Source organism: Choloepus didactylus, chromosome 21 (genome assembly GCF_015220235.1).
Source record: "Choloepus didactylus isolate mChoDid1 chromosome 21, mChoDid1.pri, whole genome shotgun sequence".
In the NCBI taxonomy this organism is placed as follows: domain Eukaryota; kingdom Metazoa; phylum Chordata; class Mammalia; order Pilosa; family Megalonychidae; genus Choloepus; species Choloepus didactylus.
The window spans coordinates 20,497,875-20,523,231 of NC_051327.1; the positions used below are offsets into that span (position 1 = coordinate 20,497,875).

Here is a 25,357-nt window from a genome sequence, read left to right on the forward strand (position 1 = left end):
CAAACGCTTTTCTGCCTCTTAACGCAACTGAAAAAGGCTTATGAGGCATCCTTTTCCCCTGAATGCTGAGTACAGAATTCCTGCCCTGCTCCCTAGTTAACACTGCCCTGGGTTAAGTTTTGAATTGTTTGTTTGCAGACCAGCGTTTGGATCTATGCAAACTAAATCCCTCAGATACTGATGCAGTTCGTGGCCAAATAGTGGGTAAGAACTTTCTCATCTGTATAAAGAGACGCTTTTACAGAACTTAACAGGCAGTGACACCGATGACATCCTTCGAAGGACAAACCACATACGGGGGCCATTGCTTCAGTACAAAAAGCTTCATCTTGTGGGGTTTTTATTGTTTTACCTAATTGCCTTCATCCTGTCATTTAAAGTTGAGTAAAAATGATTATGGTACAGAAAGATTCAGGGTTATAATTTTAAATGCAATTTCAAGCATCACATTAGGGACAGTTCATTTGTCATTGTATCATCCAGGCGTAGGTGATGAGACTAGTGGCCACAGATGCCAGAGTTGGGAAATAGTTTCTTCTAGAAGGCCCATTATAAATATAACAGCAAAGATGATATGAGAAGAATTCCATGTAATATGAATTATGAAGTCAGAAGATTGCACTATTTCAAAGGGAAAAATAAGATGTGCTAATGTTACAGAATGTTGGCTAGGCCATTCCGTCGGAAATGAGTTGTCTGTGAAGTAGCTCATCCTATTGTCCACCCAGTTTTATGAGCATTTTGGGGTAACTCGAACGTTGACCATATGCATTATAAGAATCAGAGAAAACATAGTCTCTCAGCAGCACTCCATAGCCACTTAATGATTCCAGATCTTTCAGGTATTATCTTATCTAGACTTGACCCAGAATAAATGTGCAGTGCACACACATTCTGATATTTGCATAAATGGAGAAGTTCTCACTTAAGGTTTTTCTGTTTGTGATTTCTTCTTCTTCTTCTTTTGTTGTTGTTGTTGTTGTTTGAGGAGGGATGTGCCAGGGCAAAAATGAGTAACTGTAAATAACTTTATAAATCTTTTTGTTGTTCACAGTGGGGTAGAGCATGTATATTTAGATTCATCTAAACTTTGTAGATATTGACAGTGCTGTGTCCTTATTAAGCACAAGTCTTCTTAAAAATAAGGTAACTTAGAGAATTGAATATTATGTTCTGTTATTTTTATGAATAGCATGAGAAACACAGCACCTCTTTCTGTCCTGCATTTACAAAAAATGTTCCAGGGGTATGTGGTGGTATCTAAGTACTGGAGAAAAATGCTTCATACTATAAATGAATGTATACGTGTGTGAGTGTGCGCGTATGCCTCATTTAAAAAATAATATTGTACATAATCTATAAATTCGTAATGGCTCAGTGTATTACAGGTGGATAAAATAGCACTGGATTTTAACGTGAGACATTCTTTTCTGTTTTAGTCAGTCTGCAGACCCGGGACAGAATAGGCTCCGGAGGGTCTGTGGTGGACTGCAGGGGACTCACGGAAAACGACGGGTACGTATGAGCTTGGCGATGGGGCTGAGCCCTCTGCATATATAGGACTCTGGGATAAGACTGTGGTCCAGTTTACTTGTTATAAAGGAGGTTAAAAGACTATTTGAGGTTGTGCCCCAAAGACTCAGGATCCAATTTGAAGAGGCTCCCACTGGCCAAAAAAGGGACAGTTTGAGCATCAGTGAAAGTTGTAACTGCAATGGCTTGCAACATAGCAAGTGTATTAAAAACTCACAAGTTCATAATATACTTAGGGGTAAAAAACAACACTCAAAAACACTCATTGGTCTCCTTGGGAAGATACCAGGGAGCCTCTTATTCTGAAACCCGTTAAATAAAGGCAAGCAGCAGGCATTTACCCTGCCATTCCTGTGGGAACTGTATTTCAGGGTCACCAAATAACTGATGAACAAGTTTCCAGCTAATGATGAAGAAGGGATGATACATTTAGAATATCACAGTTTTGCAATCCCTCATGATTCATGGCTCTTGGATAATCACTAACAGTTGCTTTAAAAGCCTCTTGATGAAATTATAAGATATCCTCTCTGGAATAGTCTTGCCACAAAAATGGCACCTGCCTTAGATTGACCCTCTAGGTCTCACTGCCACTTCCTCAGAAGTACAGGGACAGAGGAAACTTCCCACTTCCCAAGGGAGTGCAACAAACAACCTCCAGAAGGGGACACTCTGTAGGACAGAAACCCAGGGTCTTCAACAAATGCATTTGAAGGGGAAAAAAAAAAGAAAGAAAAAAGAGGGAAGGCGAACCTATAAATTAATATTAAACGAGGCTTAAGAAATGTGTCCCCTAAATGCCACGTGCAGGCCTTTGGGTCCCAGTGTGAACGGCTGATTGGAGAGAGTTGGACACTGGCTGGCACTGACACTGAAAACGCACATTTTTTAGTTGTGATAATGGAAAAAGCCCTTCTCTTTTAGAAGTACACGCTGGGATATTTAACAACCTTTAAGGGGTGAAATGATAAAATTTTGGGATTGGTTTCAAAATAATCCAGGGGAGGAACCGGAAGGGTGGCCCGAGGAGCTCGCTGCTGGGGCCGGGCGATGGGAGCCCGGAGGCTTCCCATGCTGGGCTCTCATGTGGTGCATATATTTGAAATTTTTCAATATAAAAAGTTTTTTGAAAGTACTTGTTAATAAGGGAAAATAACCAGTTAAGGTAAATTGTCTTCAAAATTATTTGGAGGGGTGGAGATTTGTGTTAAAAGGGCTTAAACATATTGCTGTATTTTATGTAGCCCATTCTGTTACAGAGTAAAATGACAAGGAAAATGGAGTATTTGGATTTGATCTAAAACCAAGAAACATGAAGTCTCATTTCATGCTCCTTATAGTGGAAGGGTGGCCTTTCTCAGTCACTGCGCGCTGCGCCAGGATGCGGGCCTCGGGCGCCTCGGCTGAACGTGGCTCCCTTTGGCTGCTGGTTCCTCTTGAAAGAGTCTGTCTTTGTATTTAAGTGGACAAGGGGGATGTCAGGAAACGAAGCACCTGGGATTTTCTAAATTGCTGCAGGGAAGGAAAGTCAGTGTGTGTGACAGCCTCGGTTTAATCTGGAGATGAGGCCGGGGCCGCCGCGACCCCCGGGCTCTGCTCTGCTCCCTGCAGGACGGTGTACGAGGACTCGGGGCCCGGGCGGCCCCTCAGCTGCTTCCTGGAGGAGCCGGCCCCCTACTCGGACGGGCCCGGGGCCGCCGCCGGGGCGGGGGGCTGCCGCTGCTTCGCCGAGTCCCCCGGCCAGGACCACAGGCTCCCCGCGCAGCGCGCGCGCAACCCCGAGGTCCGGGGCGCGCTGCAGACGCCGCAGAGCCGGCCCCACGGCCACCAGTCGCCCGAGCTGCCCGAAGGCTACGGTGAGCCGGGCCCGCGGCCGGGAGCGGGCGCCCTGGGGGCTTCTGAGGGCTTCCAGGGCTGGGTTTTGGGGGCCTCGTACTTGCCTTAACCGCTGCCGTTTGAATGGTCGAGCTGGAGGATGCTTGTGTCAGGGCAAGGGCAAGTAGCTGAAAAAGATGGCGGGCAAGCTTGCTCCTGGTGAGTTGTCAGCAATTGCTCCACTCTCCCAGTTTAGAAACTGTGACAGTTGTAGGTAAATTAATAGCAAAGAAAACCAAGATGATGACCAGGCTTGGATGAGGATCTTTTTCAAGCTCTGCGATTTGAATGTGGGAAGGACAGCACAGGCCAGAGGGAAAAAGTGATGGTTTGACAACCACAGAGAGAAGAACGAAGTGCAGAAGGGATCTTGTTCAGATGTGGCAGATAATCTGGAAGTAATAGCAAAGGCAGGGCGGTGCAGAGGTGGTGACAGGCGTAAAGCCGGCTCATTCTGGGTCCTGCCTCTCCAGGCAGTCAGGAGACGGTGAGAGAAGCCCAGACGTTGACCCCACAGGGCCCTCTCACATCCCTTTCTCTGTGACGGTGAAGAATGTGGAGAGGAAGCTGAGAATCTGCGGGAAGATACCTAGCAGATGAGTTGAGAACTCTTCTTTGAATTGAATGTAACTGAGTGTACTCCCCAATTTTTTGTGCAGAGCAAAGGACGACCGTTCAGGGGCAGGTTTACTTCTTGCACACACAGACCGGAGTCAGCACGTGGCACGACCCCAGGATACCAAGGTGGGCTTTCCCGACGGTGCGTGAGCGCAGCTGGTTTTCCAGCCGTTGCCTGGATCTCCCCGTTGGAGACGCTTTAGCCTGTTTGGTCTGAAAATGTAAACTCTGAAGAGCAGCAGTGCGTGAGGACCTGTCACCTGGGTCTGCGCTCTGCGTGTCTGCCAGTGTGGCTCTGCTGCCCCCACCAGACGCCACGGGGTTAAAACACGGTGGGCCACTTAGAAAGCGATGGGACATCTTGAAATCAGATCATTTAACTGACAAAGACCCTCATCCTAGATTAAATCAAATGTACTCTATGATGTTTATCTTATTTGAAAAGCCAGTGAACCCTTCAAGATGTGTTGTTCTCATTTTAAACCAAAAACATTGATGGGAATGGCGTGATTGCTGCCTGGGATTGACTTCATGTAGATTGGGGTGTGGTGGGGGGCGAATAGGGGTATGTTTGAATCCGGGTGGACCAGGAGTGGATAATCGTTGATGTTGGGTACATGGAGATACCTTATGTTCTCTTTCTACTTTTTTTATATGCTTAAAATTTTCCATAATAATAAGTTCAAAAGAAACGATAAAGACGCTATTACCCTTTCTCTCTTCTACTTTACTGTCCCTCTTGCCTCAGTCCCTTGGGGACCCTTCCTGGGGGAGATGCAGCTTTTCTATACGAATTCCTTCTGCAAGGCCACACCTCCGAGCCCAGGTCAGAGAGACTCCCCACCCCACCCCGGAACGGAATTCAGTTTCTTTCTTTAATTTGCTTTGCTTTGCCTTTTTTTTTTTTTTTTTAAAAAAAAAGAACAGCGTTACTACCTAATAACAGTTTAGTAATGCTTATTTCCTTTTTAGTCATAATTTGTTTCATCTGAGTTTAAGCTTCCTGTCTTTCATTTTCCAAGTTTGTGTTGGATTTGCCATTCTGTATTCATAATTAGAATGGAAATATTACCTGCAAGCGAATGAGGGGGTCTCTCTAGTAACCACCTGTAAGAAATGTCAGGTTTTCGTGCTGATTAGGGAAGCATTTTGGTCAGTAATGCTGTGCTCCCACATGACTGCTAATGGTACTGAAATAGTTAATAAGGAGGTTGGAATTAGAAACACTTGCTTAACAAAAAGCCAGCTCTGCAGTGAGAGCCCCTTTTCTGGTACAGCTGTTTGTAACTGCGTTTTGAGTGCATGTGGACATACCCCCTTTGGTTTTAAAAGTCTTGGTGCCCTCTGGGAGCTTTTCAACAGAGAAACCTTTCTGACCTTGAGTATTTAATTTATCTTGTGAATTCAGACAGTTTCCTGGCAGCATTCAGATACTTCCTCCTAGTTACCAAAGCTGGTGTCCCCTGGGTAGACCATGTTCCCTGACCTGGTCATAAGCTCCGAAAGCTCCATTTTTATCCACCAGCCTTGGCCGTTGCTCGTAGCACAGCGGTGTGGACTCAGTGGGGTTGTGGCATGAGTAGCAGGACGTCTGTCTGTCTGAGCAAAGCTGGAAGATGGGTGCCCTGATCAGGAACCGCTGTGGCTCCTCTGGCTGAAGTGTGGGTGTCACCCCTCCACACGCAGGGGGACAAACCTCTCTGTGTCTTCCGTTTTGGTAGAGACCTGAACAGCGTGAACTGTGATGAGCTGGGACCTCTGCCACCAGGTTGGGAAGTCAGAAGTACAGTTTCTGGGAGAATATATTTTGTAGATCATAATAACCGAACGACCCAGTTTACAGACCCGAGGTTACACCACATCATGAAGTAAGACTTTTGTTCACCTATGTTGACTTCTTACATTTGCAATTTAATGTTTTATACTGATATTGTTCCTGATGTATCTACTGCGTTGTCTGATAGTGGAGCAGAGGCAGAAGCAAAATATGACATGTTTGGTGGACTGTTGCATATTTCAAACCCTTAAAGTAGCTGCAGACAGCACCACCACCACCTGTGGTTGCCACCTTTTCCTTCCCTGCAGCCTAGATAACTTTCACTCGGTGACGACTCGGTGGCATCCGTAACAGGCCGTCCTCTAGCGGAGCTGCCCTGACAGTGCCCTCTGCAAGGAGGAGTGAAAACGGGCTTCTCCCGCGGTGCCCATTCACTACTGTGGGTGCAGTTGGTTATGGCACTTGCTGGAGCCTTTTCCTGTGCCCACCGTTCCGGGATAACTGAGCTGGGAATTATCTTGGATCCCACATTCATTGTTCGAAGTTTGTGTGTTCTCAGAAGAAAACACACACATAGCTCTTCTCGTGGTCAGCTGCCACTGAACAAGACAAACGCCACGTCTTCATTCTGCTGGGCCTTGTCCTTTTATTTGACGGGAATTTTGCTTTTAATGAGCAGATGTAGGAATCTCTTGGTGATAAAAATGAAGACTGGTTCCCATTACCTTTCACTTAAATTTGCTCTTGTTTACACCCCTCCCCAGCGTCCATCCACTATCACCTCCTTTTTAAATGTCTCATGCACCCCGTTTAATTCTCACTGCTAAGGGGCATCTGGTGGTGCACTGGGCAGCCTTGCCGGGTCATAATAGATCCAGGACAAATAGCAGCAATTCTGATTTTTTATCTGTAGCAATGACAATGTGCAAGCTAAGGAGATGCTTGGAATCGGCTTCTCCTTTATTGTAGCCACCAGCAGTTTGTACATATCCATGTACCCAGGTATGTTTTCAGAGAAGAAATTTCTGTAGGAAGTTTTGCGTCACAGTTCCTTTTGGGTGAGAAGCGTCGGTTGCAGCTTCCTGGGCCTGTGCTCTGGGTGTCACCCTGATGCTTCTGGTCTTCTCCAGCCACCAGTGCCAACTGAAGGAGCCCAGCCAGCCGCCGCCCCTGCCCAGCGAGGGCTCCATGGAGGACGAGGAGCTGCCCGCCCAGAGATATGAAAGAGATTTGGTCCAGAAGCTCAAAGTCCTCAGGCATGAACTTGCACTTCAGCAACCCCAAGCTGGTCATTGCCGCATCGAAGTATCCAGAGAAGAAATATTTGAGGTACAGACCTCGGGCGACCGACAGTCAGGCCTAGACCCTTCATTCCTGGTGATAAACAAAGATGGTGACTAGTCGCAGGGGTCACCTCTTGAGTGAACCCCTTTGCTTTAGAGGGGGCTGCTTTAAACGAAGTGTTCTGCAGTGATTTTTGCGTTTCAGTGAGCTGTTCTCTAGGTTTGGTGTTGCAGGTGGTGATTTTATTAGGGAGTGAAAGGCAGGAGCTTTCCAGGAGCAAAGCCTAGAGGGAAAGAGAGGGCCTGTGTTCCTCAGTGGTGAAAGTCTAAAAACTGGATGCCTTTTGAACGGAAAACCTACAGATCTGTATAGAAACCAGTCATAAATGGTGGTGTAATTCCCATTATCTGCATTATGTGGATTATATACTCCTGAAGTCTGCACATTTCCCTCAGAACCACACTCTCTTCTGCTGTCATCTTGCACAGAACTTCCCTGGTGGCACTTCCTTCCCCGAGGCCTAGTGACCACTCTGTTGTCTCCTCTTAACAGAAAGATCAGATCTTCCTGGGCAAGGGTCTCCCCTTAGACAAGTGCCCTGCGGGGTCAATGTTCTCCCATAGAGAGGACCCTTTTCTCAAAAAAGATATTTGGAGGGTCACATCCTGAGCTTGGGCCATATCCGGCCTTTCTTTGTAGAGAAGGAATTGGCAGAAATTATAAAATGAGACCAGGCAAGAAGTGAACATAGATTTTTCCTGGGTGATGCCAGCTGAGGAGGTGCTGGGGCGTGGGGGAGCTGAGCGCCTTCTCCACAGGGCGCGGAAGAAACAGTGCCCGGCACCGCGCCAACGTGCAGAATGAGAGAACCCGTCAGCGCACCGACTGCGGCCCCGGGGTGGTCTGTAATGGTTGCTGGGGAGAGGAAGAGAGACAAGTTATTGACATTTTGCTGCCAGATAATTTCCACTCAACATCCCCGTGCCCTCTTGGATAGTAGAGTTTGAGCTACATTAAATTTAAAGCCTGAAAAGATTAAGTGCCTTATCGCTGGAAATATCTGCTAACTTCTAGCCGAATCTGAGGGACTGTCAGGCTGACCACGTGTTTTCTAGGCTCTGGGATAAGCGGCTTTATGTTTTAAACCCTCGTTTGCTTTTGTACTCAGTGGGAATCCTGTGTGATTTTTTTCACTTCAGGTATAAAAACAGGCTCAGAACTTCTACAATATTAAGACTCTAATGATATCTTCACTTTGGTTAAAATATGTAAATTGATTATAAGGCACATTGAAATTAATTTATGTCAAGAAAATCAACTCTAGTGAAGAATATCTTGTCCTTGAGTCATTAGTGATTGGGCTGAAAACAAATACATGTTTCCCTCTCTATAGTGTCACCTCGTGTTATGTTTGTTTTGTGGTTTCTGGGAGAGAAAGTGGAGGAAAAGCTGATAGAACCAGCAGTGGACTGGGTACTGAAGAGACCTGTTGAATAAGAGCCAGAGAAAACTTGGATTTGAACAAATGCTTATTTTTAATTGAGCCCCGTTATCCATAACCTTTCGTCTTTTTATAATTTTAAGCATGAGAAGAGTTCTTCTCTCTGAGACTGTCATTTTGGTATGTAGGAGTCTTATCGCCAGATAATGAAGATGCGGCCAAAAGACCTGAAAAAACGACTAATGGTGAAATTCCGTGGAGAAGAAGGATTGGATTATGGTGGCGTGGCAAGGTGAGATGGCTCACTGATTCCCCCTTTCTGCCGCAGGGACTGCAGCGTGACTGTAATAAAATATTTGCACCGAAAAGGTTCGCCCCTTAAGGGCTTGTCACTGAGGCCCCCAGGGCTTCCTTAGGGGACGCCTCAGCGCTCACACCTGCTCCGGCCTCCCACTCGCCCCAGGATGTATGTGGCCGTCACCATCCATTTACTTCTCGGGAAGGTGGAACTGAACTTTTAAACTCGCCTCCTTCTTCATCCAGCTTGTCTGAACCTGAAACATCAAGGATCTGCTACTAAAATTTACATGGGAGGCCTTGCTTTCTCATTAGAGGGGGACTTCCATGGGGAAAGAGGCAGTAAAGTACATTCCTATCAAAGGAATTTTTTAAAATAAAATTTTGAAACTTTGATCAAAATAATTCATGCACATGACTGGGAAAATTAAACATATGGGTATATCATGAAAAAAGCCACTACTTCCTGTCCTACCTCTTTTCAACCCTGGTTACACTTTTAGCTTTTTCTTCTGGTAGGTATCTCTTTAATCACTAAATTCATGAATATTAGCCACTGATTCAATGATACATGGTCGTGGTCCCATGATGACAACTAGGCCTTCTGCCCATTGTTGTCTTAGACTTTCCCGTCACTGCTTTCCTGAGGTAGAGCCATTGTTGGGTAGATCCCGTCGCTTCCTTTCTTTGCCCATTCCCTTGTGTTACTGGTGTATATCTTCAAGGAGCTTTCTTGGAAAGGGTTTGTGGGAGGTGAATTTTCTAAGATCTTGAGTCTGAAAATGGCTTTTTATTAACAATTTGCCTCATGGTTTGGCTATTTATAGACCTCTAGAAAGAAAATAATTTTCAAGGAGGACTTTGAAGGCATTGCTCTGCTGTGTCTTCCAGCATCCAGCGCCACTGGGAAGTGATCTGATGCCAGTCTGATTTGACAGCTCACTTCCTCCCCAAAGGTTCTTCGACCCTCTCAGGACCAGCAATCCATTATCCATCTATGGGTATAGATCCTGCCACCTTTTTTCTGCTTTTCAGCTGCTCATGTCCTCACTTCCTCCTTATCCAGAATCCAACATCATAATCACTCCTTGCATCTACTCTCAATCCCTCGCTCCTCTTCCCACTAGTGGAACTTGCCTGGCAACACCCCGTCCTCAGGCTGCTCTGAGCCCCAGCTGAACAGCCAAATGTGGCTGGAGAACAACACCCCCCGTGCTGCTGGCCCTTCCCTCCTCCATGCTGGTGACCACGGACCTCAAGGGATCTCAGCAGCCCCTGCTCCTGTGCTCTGGTTCTCTAGCTGACCCCCTGCTCTCCAAGGCAGCTCTGTCACACACTCTCCTTTCTCAGATCTCCATCCTCACTCTTCCCCCCACCCCCCACTCTTTGCTGCTGACTTGGCTTCCTACTTATCCAAGGAAATAGAAGCAATCGGAAAAGAATTCCCTCATCACCACCGAATGTCCCGTCTACTAGTACCTGCCCCTAGATTCGGCCTTTTGTCCGCTGACCCTGGGGCCCATGTAGGGCTGCTGCAGAGGTGCAGCCCTCCCTGGCCCCGTGCAGCCCAGGCCCTCCTGCTCTTGCTTTTATTTCACATTGCTCTTGTTTCATCAAAGTGTCCCTCTCTCTTGAGTCAATCTCATCCTCATACGAAGGTGCTGTAGCAACTCTTCTTAAACAAACATGCCCACAAAACTGCCCTTGACATTACATCCCCTTCCTTTTTAAGCTTAAGGGAGCAATAAAGGCAGAAAAAGCAAGGCAAGAAGAAAAATATTTAGAAATTCTGGGGACAACAAAACTTTGTTCAAGAATTCTTAGCTCTGCAGTCATTGCGCTGATTCTCTGCTCTCCTGTGCACATCACCTCGTGCCCCTAGCTTGTTCGTAGACTCAGCTGGTGGAAGGGATTGTGGGAGCACCTGCAGTTTGCTAACAGTGAGCTCTCTCTGGCACTGCCTCTCCAAGGGAAGAGGAGATTTCTCCTTCTCATGAGCGTCCCAAGTTTCTTCCTTGATCTTCTCAATCTTGATTCTAAAAACCATCTCTTTTAGCAAAATGTAATTCTGCTTGCCCTTGGTATGTACTAATCCCATTTCCTGGTAAGAAGCTTAGGCTGTCTCTCTTTTTCAGGTGAGAATATTCCTACTTGCTTATCCATATTTGTCCAAACAATTAAAAAACAAATTCAGATTCTTTTGTAGGCTCAAGATGACTCAAGAGTTCTGTCTCTCAGACTGTTTCAGTTTACCAGTGTTCTTTTGCATGGCTGGTGTTGTGGTTCCTAGGCGTGCACCCGCATGTGTATACCTTTGACTTGGTTTGGTTTGGTTTGGTTTGGTTTGGTAGGAGTTCATAGATTTTCTGCATTTTCCACCGTAATCCAATTTTCAACACGGAGACAAGTTCTTTCGTGTATCTCCTTTGATTAACATGATGCTGAATTGGACAGAGCTTTGAATCCATGTTCCCCCACTTCCAGTTTGCCTTGGATTGTTACTTCAACCTCCAAGCTGTCCTCTTCTATAAATGGGGATCCTGCCTATCTCAGAGAATCACAGAGATTTAAATGACACACGGATGACATATATGTGGGCGGATGGGTTAATTATCTGGTCCGAGAGGATGAGTCTACATTATCTTCCCAGTGTCTGGCCCTAAAGCCATCCCAGTCCTCTCTGTTTGCCTTTGTTGTCAGTTAACTCTTCCTGTACCACTTCCAGAACATTCCTAACACACCTCTTTACCTTGTCCATGGCTCCATCAGAATGTTTGCTTGCATTTTAATCACTTCCTGTCTAGATAGTTACAGGTCCTTGGCTTTTCTGAAAATGATTCTTCTCAAATCCAAACTCCAGACTTGGGGTTGAAACAAACTACTATAGTTGAGCAATTCTGCATTTCTAGGGAAGAAGCTTTATGAGATTGGAGGGTCATCCCTTGTAGTAGTTCCTTTCCGTTTTTCTGAGTTTGGTACATAACTTTGATTTGATCTGATTGTATTTTGTATAGTATTTGAATTTTCCTAGACAAATTTTATATTTGCATTTGTGCTTATTCCCTCTTCTGTCTCAATTCCATGTTGGATTTTTTGTTTTCTTTTGTTTTGTTTTTCTGTTTGAAAGAGTAAGACATTCCAGAATAAAATTTAGGCCTGCTATCTTAATAAGATTTACCCATGTGAAAGGAATTTTGAGTAGGAGAATAAAAGGCTGGTTATGGGACTGCCATGGGTGGTTGTATACAATTTCCCCCACATCTGGCTTATCACAACCAGGCCAGAGCCAGCGAATCATACAGTTTCTATTTTGAGTACTTTTTTTTGGTTTGCTTGTTTTGATTTGGGGTTTCTGGTGGTTTTTTTTTTTTCCTTTTTCTGAATAATGAAATGCTTCAAACATAAAGGAATTCAGAAAATAATATAACTCATACTTATGTGCTCCATCCAGCTTTAAAACTTTTAGAATTAACATTTTTAAGTTATAACTAGTTTTTAAAATTATAAGTGATAAATGTTGATGATAAAAGGATAAGAATTTAGCAAGACAGAAGATTATGAAGGGCAAAAGTCATTCTTAAATTCCCTCCCCTAACTCACTTAACTTTGGAATGTTTTTGCCTTACTTAATGTGCTAATAATATGTTTACTGTAGAAAACTGAAAACTTAGAAATTAAAAGAAAAAATGAAAATGACCCAGTATCCTAAGTCCCAGTTTGATTGCTGTTAATATTTTAGTATAAATCCTTCCAGTCTTTTTCTATGGGATGTATATTTTTCTAAGTTTTATGTATGTAAACATGCACACATACCCTAAAATAAAAGTAGGATCCCACTGCTTTTTATTGCACTTATGTCAGTACCACATCATGAACATCACCTGAGATTTTGATCTTTGTAAGATATTGAAAACCTTGGCTGAGGTACAAGAAAGCCATGAGTAAGCTGCTGAGAACCCTGTACTTTTAAGATGATACTAATTCTAACCTTTCGCAGTTCTTTCTTGGCTGTGGGTGTGTGGTTGGGGTTTTGGTTCATTTTATGGTAAGTAATGATAATTGGATATTCTTGAGTTGCTCCTGGGTGCTTTTCTACATTCTGTGAGTTTTCTGAGGCCAGAAAAGCTACTTCTGATACTACCAAAGATGAGCTTTCACTTTGGCAAGTTGCATGGTCTGACCAGTTGTGCTCTCTCAGCCCAGTGTCCGGACTGTGTGCTGTCTGCCTTCTTGGACACAGGGAATCACGCCCCTTTCTTGGGGGAAAAAAAAAAAAAAAAATTAATTAATTTTGTAAAAATTTAAAGCTCAAGTGTCAGCACCTGTCAGATGCTCTTGTTGTCCTTCCTAGGGAATGGCTTTATTTACTGTGCCATGAAATGCTGAATCCCTACTACGGGCTCTTCCAGTATTCTACAGACAACATCTACACATTGCAAATCAATCCAGATTCTTCAATCAACCCTGTAAGTGCTAATGAATCATGATGCAGGGAATTTATTTGGAGGATTTTTTAAAATGCACTTTCAGTTTCTGCCTCAATCTCTGTTTCTTCACTATAGACTTACTCAGAGACAGTGGTAAGTAAAACACTGAAAGTTAGTGTGAGAGCTCAGTTAAGATGGCGGATTTCGATCCTGAGCGCTTACAGTTACAGGGATCTTTGGATCTCTTGTTTTCAGTAAGAACCAGAGTGACACTGAGCTGCTCCTACATGCGTTGCTGCCATCTAAGGACCCTGGGATGATGACCGTATTCAGCCAGGGTGTCCTTCTGCAGCGGGTCTTGTCCTTCCTCCTCCCCATCTAAATTGGAATCTCCCCATAACTGGCCTTTTTAGCCACAAATGCTGACACTCATGGCCTGCTTGGTTTAGAGATGAAGAGACAAGCTCCCAAGGCCAGGCCGTGCGGGTGGAGGAGAGCCTTCCCGTAGGGCCACATCCTGCAGGCACACGGCTCTGGAGGAGAAGCCAAGGCCAAGCTCTCCTCGAGCATCCAGCAGTGGGAGAAACTTTAGCACATGGAACCCAAGCCCTGAATAATTCTTGGAGATGATGATATTTTCAAACAGAAATGTAGAGATGCGAGGTCCTCTGATTGATAACAGAGCTCCGGGCGTGTTGGGTTTCCTCTCCCTCTTCCTTTCTGGTGGGATTGGAGGAGGGTGGCCAGGAGAAGCGGGGTTGCCCTCTGCTCTTCTGTTCCTCCGAGGGCCGCCTTCGGGGGCTGCGACCTGTGTGGCCACCGGGGCCCTGCACGGAGGAGGGCCACCGGCTCGGCCGCTGCTCTGATGCTGCCAGGTTGAAACAGTCATTTTCATTTTGCACCGGGCTCCACAAAGTATGTAGCACCTCCAAGGAGAGGTGTTTGGGCCAAGGGCAAACAAAATGTGGTTCAGCTCATCTATACGAAGGATGTGCTCTAGATTTCGACCACCTGAAGGTTCTTCTTCCCTTTGGTCAGGAGAGCAGCCAGCGTGTGACCGACGTGCTCCATGGGGCGGTGGGAAAGGCCCCCCGAGGAGGGGGAAAGCCTGGGAGGTCAGTGTTGGCTGCCGTTCTCTGACTGTGTTCTCTGGCACCCCCTGCAGGACCACTTGTCTTATTTCCACTTCGTGGGTCGGATCATGGGTCTGGCTGTGTTCCACGGACACTACATAAACGGGGGCTTCACAGTCCCCTTCTATAAGCAGCTCCTGGGGAAACCCATCCAGCTCTCGGACCTGGAATCGGTGGACCCCGAACTCCACAAGAGCTTAGTGTGGATCCTGTGAGTACCAACTCACTGCTCTGTAACTGAGACCTCAGGCTCCTGCCTGAGCAGAACCCATGTGCATCTGCGCGTGTGTCTGTGTGTGTGAAACCAGCATACTACAGCCACACACAAAAAAGCAGATTTAGCCAACAAATGCTTACCGGGCTTGTTTTCCTCCTGCTGTTGCCTCTTCCTCCAACACTCCTTTCTTTTGTGGTTCCCTTGGCTTAGTGGTAGGTCCCAATGCTGATGAGGTGACACCCCCAGTCCTGGGGTGGGTTGGTTGGTTGCTGACACTCGTCTCCAGTTTTTCTCTAAAGGGGTCAAGGAAATATCAAAACAGAATCATCAGTCTGTTTGAGAAAGCTCCTAAATGTCTCTGTTACAAGCCGGAGGCGCGGTGACAGGGTGGCCTTGCCGGTGCGGCAGGTCACTGTGGCTGGGCCGATTGCAAGGCCGTAGCTGGGGGGTTGAGCAGAGGCGGGGGCTCTCGCCTGTGCCCGGAGTTAACATCGCCCGTCCCACTGTGCCTGTGCCAGCTTGAACCCAGGGCCTGTCACCCTGTGGAGAATCTTTCATTGTCTGTTTCCAAAACTATGGCAGTTTAAGGAATGGGTTTTAACTTTCAAGTGCTTTTTTGTTTGAGCTGGAACATTTGGAAAGTCTGCCTTACAAGGGCAACCACACGGAAAGCAGGTGTTCCTCAGGGTGCCTTCCACGGGGCGCCTTCCCTCTGGCTCGGTTGCCCCCTCGTGGTTCCTTTCTTTCTGCTCACAGACTTGGTTGACAAAGTGATTAGGGCACCGTGTCTCAAACAGGCAGAGTGGCAGAAGCCACCACACCCTCCTCCCACGTTGGGAAGCCGGGCGTCAAGGATACCTCTGTATCTCGAGCTGTGGCCCCGGCTCTCCCCACCCACATGACCCTGTGTCCCCCTGAGGGCCTGCTCTGCCCCCGCTGCTGCTCTGGGTCCGGCCGTCAGTACAGGCTGCCCTCTCTTCCCCTGGACGCACCACCAGTGTTCCACTCGCTGCTGCCCAGCGGCAGAGACCGAGCCGCCCCTCCTGTCCCGGCAGGGAGAACGACATCACCCCCGTGCTGGACCACACTTTCTGCGTGGAGCACAACGCCTTCGGGCGGATCCTGCAGCACGAGCTGAAACCCAATGGCAGGAACGTGCCCGTCACAGAGGAGAACAAGAAAGAATATGTCCGGTAATGCCAGGGGCCCTCAGTGGGGGTCTGGGACCGTCCTGGGCATGGCTGGGTTCCCATTCAGATGGTTGTAGCTCCTTTGCTCGAGGCCCTCCAGTTTTGCGGCTGCCTGTCCCCAGTGCCACCTGTGACCAGAATCCCGTCAGCAGAGGAGGCTTGGGGGAGCCCCAGGTGACAACGGCCGACACGTTGAAGGGAGAATGACGGCCCCAGGGCCTGGGTGGGGGACGGCTCCCAGCTCTGGGTGGAAAATGGGGAGCAGGAGGCCTGGAGGAGGGTGGACCCTGCTGTGGCCTGTTTCCGCCTCTCCCTCAAGGCAGTGGACAGAAAGGGCCCGTCCCTCAGACGGGACACACAGAGCACACGGCTGGGTCTCTGCCCGAGCTCCCGGGCCGGCGTGCATTTCTCACATTCCTGTAATTTAGGTTCATCTGCTCTGTCAAATTACGGCGACTGCGGTCACAGGGCAGGCTGAGCCCTGCTACTTGTCTAGTAAAGAATAAAGAATGAGAATATTTAAGGGCATGTGCTGTTTTATTTTCAATTTGATACTTGGGCTGGGGGGCCCCTTTGGGGAGGGATGGGGTGGCCGTGCCTGCCTCGGATTCAGTGTCCTGTTGAATGGTGACAGCAGAACCTGAGGAGGAGGAAGATGGGTTTTTTCCCCTGGGATGATTTGGTGTTACTTCCACCTTGGGCCTTTTTCTTTCAGGCTGTATGTAAATTGGAGGTTTATGAGAGGAATTGAAGCCCAGTTCCTGGCTCTTCAGAAAGGGTTTAACGAGCTCATCCCTCAACACTTACTGAAGCCTTTTGACCAGAAGGAGCTGGAGGTATGTGGCGGCCGGGCCGGGCTGAGCTGGTGGTCAGGGTCTGCTTGTTGAAAACCTCACTGCAGAGTGATGGCCACACTGTGTCCAGCTGGGAGCAGGTCAGGGCTGAGCGAGAAGGGGTGTCGAGGGTGTTTGTACTCGTTTATAACAAGGCGAGGTGTCTGTGGGGGTGGCAGTGAGTTTAGATAAGTTTTTGTAAATTGCTCAGGGTATTTCGTGGCTTGTCCTGCATTTTGGGATTACCTGCAGTGTCAATTGCATAACCTCCTTGGGTTATTGCCTCAGATCTCAGAAATTACCTTGTATATAATCAAATTTTCTTACAACGTCAGCTTTTTGGTTTTTAATTCTAGCTCTTATTAGAATAAGAACAAAATATTGTTCCCTCTAATCATACTTCATGCACTTGAAAGCAATGATTCATTCATCCCTTATCGATCTCTGTTTGAGGCCACATAGCTCAGCCCTTTAGGATGTTTCCTGGGCTTTCTGCCACCAGTGAGAGCCCGGGAGCTTGTGAGCCAAGCGGCCCTCCCTGGGTGGAGAGGAGCTCTGGAGGGAACCTTTTCAACGAGTTGAGGGAGGAGGCTTTGATTTCCTTAACTCCATGTAACTCTTGCTATGTTCCGTTCTTGTCAGACTTTAAATTACACCTAACGTGCAATGTCCTTGAGATCCCTGTGATGTGGTCCTGTTTTCCGGTCACCCCCGTTCAGTCTTGCCCTTTGCTTCTTTCCTCCTCATTCCCTGCACTGTGGCACGAGCTCACAAACCCAGAATTTTGTTGGAAGATCGTGTCATAGCTGTTCTGAACTGTCACAGGGGCTCCACCTGGCCTGGAGTTGGAAGCAAGATCGACACATTGTGTTTCAGGCATTAAATGTTTTTACAACTTTATTCCTGTCTAAATATGTCTCGAGTTTATTTGGACAAGATGAGGCTTTGCTTTTGGGAACCAAGTTTTTTACTCCTTTTCCTGTATGGGTGACAGAGTTTGTGGGGAACCTCTGAGGTGCATCATGACGTTCGTTTATACATTTTAGGAATAATTTGCCTTTAAACCCTTTCCCAGTTGATAATCGGAGGCCTGGATAAAATAGACCTGAACGACTGGAAGGCCAACACCCGCCTGAAGCACTGCGCGGCAGACAGCAACATCGTCAGGTGGTTCTGGCAGGCGGTGGAGACCTTCGATGAGGACAGGAGGGCGCGGCTCCTGCAGTTTGTGACGGGGTCGACACGTGTCCCCCTCCAGGGCTTCAAGGCCTTGCAAGGTGACTGGCCCGGGGGCGGGGCTGCTGGCACCGGGCAGGACGAGCCCGAGTGGGGCCGGGTCGCTTTTCTGAGACGTCTGCCAGGAAAAGAGATGGTGGATGGTTCCTTTATAACAAACGCTCGACTCCGCTGAGGGCCTGCTGGCAGATGCCGTCAGCGAGCAAGTGGGGCCTCCCTGCTGAGCACAGGGTGGCGGCTTCCCACCCCTCACTGCCCTCAGCGGGCCACGGGGCTTAACCGGCAGGGGCCTCGTCTCGTCACAAAGGCCCTGGGGAAGCTGGGGAGATGCTCGTGCCGCACCTCTGCTCAGTGACCACCGCGGTCGGGGCACCCAGCAGCCTCGCCTCAAGTGTGGGACAGGGGTCCCTGGGAGGGCCCCATACTGTGCGTGGGGCAGGCGGCCTGATCCGTCCTCTTCCGCCCTCAGGGTTCCGAGGGAGTATAGTGACCCGGGAAGGAGGAGGGTGAAGGATGTGACTAGATGTTGTAGTTTGCTAATTAATGCTGCTGGGATGCAAAACACCAGAAATGGATTGGCTTTTATAAAGGGGGTTTATTTGGTTACACAGTAACTGTATAATCAAGTGTCCAAGCAACCGGGTACCTTCACTGGAGGATGGCCAGTGGTGTCCGGAAAACCTCTGTTAGCTGGGAAGGCACGTGGCTGGCGTCTGCTCCAAAGTTCTGGTTTCAAAATGGCTTTCTCCCAGGACGTTCCTCTCTAGGCTGCAGTTCCTCAAAAATGTCACTCTTAGTTGCTCTTGGGGCATTAATCCTCTCTTAGCTTCTCTGGAGCAAGAGTCTGCTTTCAACTGCCGTCCCCAAACTGTCTGTTATCTGCAGCTCCTGTGCTTTCTTCAAAGTGTCCCTCTTGGCTGTAGCTCCTCTTCAAAATGTCACTCTCAGCTGCACTGAGTTCCTTCTGTTTGACAGCTCATTTATATGGCTCCAGTGATTTAATTTAGACCCACCCAGAATGGGTGGGTAACACCTCCATGGAAATTATCTCATCAGAGTCATCACCTACAGCTGGGTGGGGTGCATCTCCATGCAAACAACCTAATCCAAACATTCCAACTTAATCCCCACTAATATATCTGCCCCACGAGATTGCATCAAAGGATATGCCTTTTTCTGGGGGACATAATACATTCAAACCAGCACACTGGATTAACGTTGAGTTAATGGGACTTGAAACACTACTGGAGCCGACAGTGCACATGTAGAGTTGTCACTCCCGCTTTCACCCACCTCCAACCCTGCGACCTTGAGCAGATGGGCCTGTGTGTCCTTCTGCCCCACTGAAGCCTCCACCTGTCGAGTTGCTGGTGGGGGGCTGTGTGGGAATAAAACGGGGTTCCGGGTTGAGCATCCTTGATCATGGGAACCTCCAGCTGCTTGTGTCGCCGCCCACACTGGTAGGCCTGGTCACTGCCCCAGGACAGTGAGGCCAGCGGGGCGGGGGCTGGTGTCCCTGTCTCACAGGGGAAGAAACTCAAGGCTCTGCCTTCCAAGGAGCCACGGCCCACCAGGGAGGTCTTCACAGGCTTCTCCCTGGCCCTGTGATCTTGTGAAATTTCTCAATTTTGTCACCCGATGACTCTGAGAGCTGGAAGGAGGGAGGTGAAAGATATTAACATATTAAAGTGTAATGAATTGAACTTTACATACTAATAGTCATAGCAGATAGATTTCACGTGTAGCATGTTCACTAGGGGCTCTCCTTATTGCAAGATCCTCTTTGAATGAGAGAAGTTCCCTCCATTTCGGATGTTTGTCTTTGTCTTCCTCCCTGGCTCCTCTGCCTGGAGAGGCCATCCGACTCTGTTTCCTCGTTTCCCATGACGCGCTGTCCTCTGGCAACAGCAGGCCCGCTTGCAAAATATTTGTGAGGAAAAAAAATCACTAGTGATTCAGGGAATTTACTCTTAAAATCCCCCACGGGAGTGGGCCTAGGGGCAGGGGCCTCAGTCACGTTCTCAGCAGTCCCTGCTCTGCCCCCCGGGCTGTTCTGCACCTTCAGGCTTCGGCTACTTAGTGGTGAGGGAGGTGGGCCCAGGCGACTGGGAGCTGCGATGCGGACGCACTGCAGCCCGGCCCCGAAGTGCATTAACTAGAATGTTGTCTTGTAAGGTTCTACAGGCGCTGCAGGGCCCCGGCTGTTCACCATCCACCTGATTGACGCGAACACAGACAACCTCCCGAAGGCCCACACCTGGTAAGGTTCCCAGAGGCGGGCCCCCACCAGGGGTGCCATCTTCCGTGTGATATTTTAAAAAAGTGCCATATTGTCACGCTCTGCATTTCCCGTGTACGTGGTGTCACAGGTAACTGGGATCTGTACACGTGTCGAATTGGACGAGGACTTTTCCGTGTGTCTGGTAGGTGAGGGTCACGTAGGACCTCGGCCACGACACTGTCACTGGTGCAGGTGCTTCAGCAACTGCCCCCGACTCCGACTTGTACGGAGCCACGTTGTCACCTTAGCTGTGCCTTGTTTGTGTGTCAGCAGGCAAGAGTGTACAGTTTTTCATTTGGATGTTTTGGTCTTGACTTCTGGGGGCCCCATTTCTCTTCTCAGAAAGAACTTTGCCTCTGATGTACTGTATCGATTGAAAAATGTTTTCTCCATCAGTCATGGGTCATTTCCTGTTGTGGTTTAAAATTTGAATCACGGACCTACACGCTGTCTGGGAAGCATGTGCTGAGACGTGTGGCTGCCCGTCATGCAGGAGAACCCATCCCAGTGCTGCCCTGTCCCCTCCTAACCGTGTGCCTTGGGGCGCTCACGTGATGTCCTGACGGTCTTCAGGAGCAGCGCCTGGCGAGGCGCACCTTGTCAGCCCAGGCTGGTGCACTGTCACTCCATCGTTTAGTGCCTAGAATAAGATGAACAGCAAAGACAGCCTCAAACAAAGATAAAAGGCGGCCGTGCAATCTAACCCGACCCTTTCTTCACAAAACTCTCCGAATGAGTAGCCCCTAGTGATTTAGTGGGGCACTCACATCCTCTGGCTCATGACTTCGTATTTTTTGATTTGCTGTAAGCTAATTACCTTATAGGGTGTCCTTTTCTTTGCACAAAAGCTGGAAATGAATTTTCCAATGGAGATATCAAGCCCATCAGTTAACATTCATTTCATCTTTCAGGGATTTGACATCTTATTAGTTTTGAGATATTGATTGTGTTTTTGCAGCGAGTTTTCCAAACTGAACCCTTTGGTCTCAGATCAGGTCACACAGGGATAGATACGTGACAAATCGTGATGATTTGACTACCAGCAGCCAGGCTGAATTAAGGGGTCTGCAGAGGTGGTTTCCTGCACAGAGTAAACCACATACCCCCCCAAATGAAACCAAACCAAACCAACTTGAGCACTTTCTCCTAATATAACCAATAAATTTGAATTTGGTTTTATTTTCATTTTAAAGCTCTCAGGATCTGTTTTGCTGTGCGTTGACTGGAAAAAGTCTTTGCGTTAGAAGCAGAAAAGCTTGGGGTTGGGGGGATTGGAGATCTGCCCCCTCCTGTGGGAGCAGCCCCTCAGTGGCCCCAGCACTGACCTCTGACCCCGTCTCCTTGCAGCTTTAACCGGATCGACATCCCACCCTACGAGTCTTATGAGAAGCTCTACGAGAAGCTGCTGACCGCGGTGGAGGAGACTTGTGGGTTTGCTGTGGAGTGAGGAGCGACCGGGGCTGCAGGCCCCAGCCCACGGCCCACCAGACAGACCCGAAGCACCTCACTCTGCGGCCCCCATGAAGTGCCCAAGGCCCTGGGACCCTAGATGACCTGAGGGAGAGGGGTTGGCTCCCGCCTGTGTTGGGGAGGGCGGGAGGACTTTGGTTGGTGGCTCCCACCCGTCTATTCCTCCTTTATTATGATACTTCCGCCCCTTTCCATCCCCTGTCCGATACCACGCAGCCAGGGGCAGCACTTGGCGTTGGTTGTGTGGGAATGTTCTGCTGGGTTGTCACGGGCACTGTGCCAGGCTCAGGCCCGTGGGCTCCTGTCGGGGGCCGGCCTGCAGCTGGGCCTGCGCTTGGCCGCCTGGAGGGCTGGAGTGGTGGATGGATCACTCTTCCGTCTCTGGACAGTCTCAAGGGCTCTTTTTAAATTCAGCAGTTGATGGGTATCTTATTAGAGCTGAAATTCCAAATTTCACATCCTAGCAGCGTGCCCTGGGTAGCAGATTAATTACTACCTGAAAAATAACTGATGTATGGTTATTGGAATTCTGTCACAGCAGGAAGCTCTGGTCAGAAATGTTTCCCCTTTGGGAAGGTAAAGGAATTGGGGCAGCTTTCCCTGCAGGCATAGGGGGTTCCTTTCCAGGGTATCCAGGCTGAAAAATCTGTTTTGCACAGAGAAAAATTATCTTTCCTTCTAAGGGTCCCTTTTGCCACATTAGCCAATTAGAAATATTTTTTCAATGAAAACATCACATAATGAAGCTTATAAAAGAACAGATAAGACCAGCCTCAGCTCCAGCTGGTCCCCAAGCTGTGATCCTCACCCTGTTAGACTCGGCAGAGCCTGGGCTCGTCCCTGAACTATTGACAGACGATTAAGGGGAAACTGCTAAGAGCTGAACTAACAAAACAGAACTCTGTTCTCACAGCTACTGGCTTGGTGAGAACGCGCTTACAAGGAGAGGGGGGTGAGTGGAGCCGCTGTGACCCCGGGACGGCGCAGGGGGCTGCGACACAGGACCCTTGGCCCCTCCCCCAGTGTCAGATGGGGGCACTAACGGCTGCTGTCAGTTCACCCGCCAGGTGTCTTCATGTGAGGAAGGCCAAGCTAGCCTAGACCTTAATTGCTAATGCCGTTTTCCAGTGTGCACGGCAGTTCCAACAGTATCTTAGCAAAGCGGCAGGATTCGAGGTGCCAAGTTTCAGTGGAAAGAAGTAGCGTTTCCTGTCTGGTTTTCTGGTGGTGGTTTTTATTTTGTTGGGAGCAAGCATAGGCAATTCATTAACAGATATTTAGCTGCTGTTAAAGCTTATGAGATAAGCCTGGGGACACAGCCGTAGGTCTGAGCTGGATGACTGTTTTACCTGTTCTTTTTGTTACTAAACCCTTGAACAGTGGGGTTTGGGAAGTCTGCCTGCTCCTCTGCAGCCCACTGTGGTCCTTTTTGCTTGCTCCCAAAGGGGTTTGGCGTGGGGAACACATGGCCTTGGGCCACCAAGGGTCCAGGATGGGAGGGAGGCCAGGTGGGATTTGCTCAGAAGGAAAATTGAGTCCATTCAGAATGTCCAGGCCAAACTGAGGGCTGCTTTCTCTGCAGCTTTGCCTTGATCCAGCTGCACTTCTGTGCCTCCTGTGATGCTTTCTGAGCGCTGTGCCCCAACTTCTCTTGCATCCTCCTTGTGAAGAGGGAGGAGTGGAGTCCCCGAGATGGCTCTGTTCTGCAAAGGGCCTGTACTGTGGACGGGGCCCCCGGGGCTCTTCCTGGTAGTGTCATCCAAGCTCTGCATTAATTCGGAAAGCACCCAGGAGCTTGGGAAGGCTCTGGTGCAGAGATGTTCAGGTGATACCTTTAAAACGACCTTCTCGCTGTCGGGAAGGAGTGGGGGGCTTTCCCCGGTGGCCGCTGTGGCCCTGCCCCCCTCATGGCCAGCATCACCTCAGCCCAGGTCCAGATGGGCACATCCTTTGTCTGCACGCATTGCCTGTCCCAGGAAAGGCCCCTGGCCCTCCTCCTTCCCGAATCACGTGGGGTTGCAGCGCTTGCATCGGGTACCTCATGGCTGCGAGTGTCGCGGGCGTCACAGAGCCTGAAAGAGGAGCCTTCTAAGCTCCAGCTTGCTTGGTCCCGACAGCCGGCCTGCCATGGCCCTGCTCCCCTAGAACCTTAGATATCCACAGTGATTTGGTCCTTGTTGCTCCATCCCAGAGCACACAGCGTGGCCCATGGTGAAAGCTCCTGGTTGCCCACTTGGGGTCTGCATGAACCTTCCCAGGCGCGGTCTCATTCGCTGCTCCTTCCTCCCCCTCGCCTGTTTGCCCAGATGCTTCAGAGGCCCCTTTTCAGGCTTGTCCTCACCAGCGGTCACCAGCCAACACTCAGGGACGTAGCAAACCACCATCCTCTAGTGCTTTAAACAGGGAAAGGTAGGAGGCTGGGGACGCACAGAGATTGAGTTCTCGACTTCTGGGGAGAGCATCTTGCTTGCTCGATCTCATTGAGGCCCCTCGGCTCGCTCAGCCACACGGTCCAAGTTCAGGTCAGGAGACGTCGGGAACGGCCTTGTCAGAGAAGACGCCCCTCCCCGCAGCCGGCCCAGGCGCGAGCTGCACTGCAGCCCTCCCAAAACATGGTATGAATTTTTTAAATTTGTTTATTTTTGTTTCTCAACCACTTTATAATGTATTTTTTAATTTATTTTGTAATGTCTTAAGTATTGCTGCTATCCTTGTTACTCCTCCCACTGTTTTTATTGCTGATTTATTTTGTGAGAGTTGTACACTAATGTTCGGTTTTGTCAAAAATCAAAAGTATTTAAAGAAATACTAGTTCTATTTAATGTGGTTTTGGAACCAGCTGGAAACACAAAACAGTGATTGTACAGCAGGCTGGACCCAGAGGTCAGGCTCATTTTGTTACATATGCAATAAACTCACAACTTTACATTTTTGGCGTCTATTTTTTTAGTGTGGCGATGAAATTCCAGTTTCCTTATAATCCCACAAGGAAGGAAATCTGTGGTCAGAAGCAGTGGCTGAACCTCCTAAGGAGAAAGGAGCATGGGCTGGCGCCTCGGGAGGCTGGAAGGAGCTGGCCCCGGGTCCTCGGTGTCTTTATCCCCAGGGCTCAGTCCTCAGAGCGCAGTGTCCGTGGGCTCAGCACAGACGCCCACCGCCGTGCTCTGCCGTCCTCCAGAGGACACCGTGCTCCATGTTAGCAAATGTGAGTGCCTCTCAGCCGCTTCCTGCTGCCAAAAGTCAGAATCCTTTTGGGTTTGCTCTTGGGCTCCTCTCCAGGTCATTGGGGCTTCCCTCTGCCTGGCAAGGGCCCTGGTGACCCTTTCAGACCTGCTCCTTGAAACACTGACCTCCCCAGGGGCCACGCTAACAGCTTTCTATGTCGTCTTCTGTATTTTTCCCGTGACCGTATGATCATATGCAGACAGGCAGGCATGTACATGTATGCAGGGTGGCGTTGGCAAGAGCAGAGCTAGCGAGACAGCCTGGGATCGCATCCTGGCTTCATAACTTCCCAGTTGTCTGACCTTGGGCACGGCCCCTAGCTTGTGCCTCAGTTTCCTCCTTTGTAAGACGGGGGTGGCAGTGCCCCTTCCTCCTGGGTTGCGGTGCGGTTTAGGCGAGTTTTGTGCTTATGTAAAGGGCTTGGAGCAGAGCAGATGGAAACGCTCTGTCAGCTCCAGCTCACATTGTTTTACCTGCTTGGATCGTGGTCCTCATGCCGCCGCCTCTCGTCCCTCTTCCT

At 48.8% G+C, this 25,357-nt stretch overlaps 1 protein-coding gene across 5 annotated transcripts in view; it reads left to right on the plus strand.

Moving 5' to 3' along the window:
* The window catches only part of SMURF1 (SMAD specific E3 ubiquitin protein ligase 1), a 102,455-nt gene extending 77,915 nt beyond the window's left edge, over positions 1-24,540 (plus strand). The window contains exons 5-19 of one of the 5 annotated variants that reach the window (XM_037814828.1): positions 139-204; positions 1,440-1,515; positions 3,145-3,389; positions 4,068-4,152; positions 4,775-4,852; positions 5,748-5,894; positions 6,934-7,132; positions 8,717-8,820; positions 13,177-13,291; positions 14,418-14,596; positions 15,658-15,795; positions 16,508-16,628; positions 17,701-17,902; positions 20,046-20,121; positions 21,490-24,540. In XM_037814828.1, the coding sequence (XP_037670756.1) occupies positions 139-204; positions 1,440-1,515; positions 3,145-3,389; positions 4,068-4,152; positions 4,775-4,852; positions 5,748-5,894; positions 6,934-7,132; positions 8,717-8,820; positions 13,177-13,291; positions 14,418-14,596; positions 15,658-15,795; positions 16,508-16,628; positions 17,701-17,902; positions 20,046-20,121; positions 21,490-21,589 (1,931 nt within the window). In that variant the 3' untranslated portion in view covers positions 21,590-24,540. Of the gene's footprint in view, positions 1-138; positions 205-1,439; positions 1,516-3,144; positions 3,390-4,067; positions 4,153-4,774; positions 4,853-5,747; positions 5,895-6,933; positions 7,133-8,716; positions 8,821-13,176; positions 13,292-14,417; positions 14,597-15,657; positions 15,796-16,507; positions 16,629-17,700; positions 17,903-20,036; positions 20,122-21,489 lie in introns of all 5 variants that reach the window. The other 4 variants (XM_037814827.1, XM_037814829.1, XM_037814831.1 and 1 more) reach the window with 4 other exon arrangements.
* The last annotated feature ends 817 nt before the right edge of the window (positions 24,541-25,357 follow it).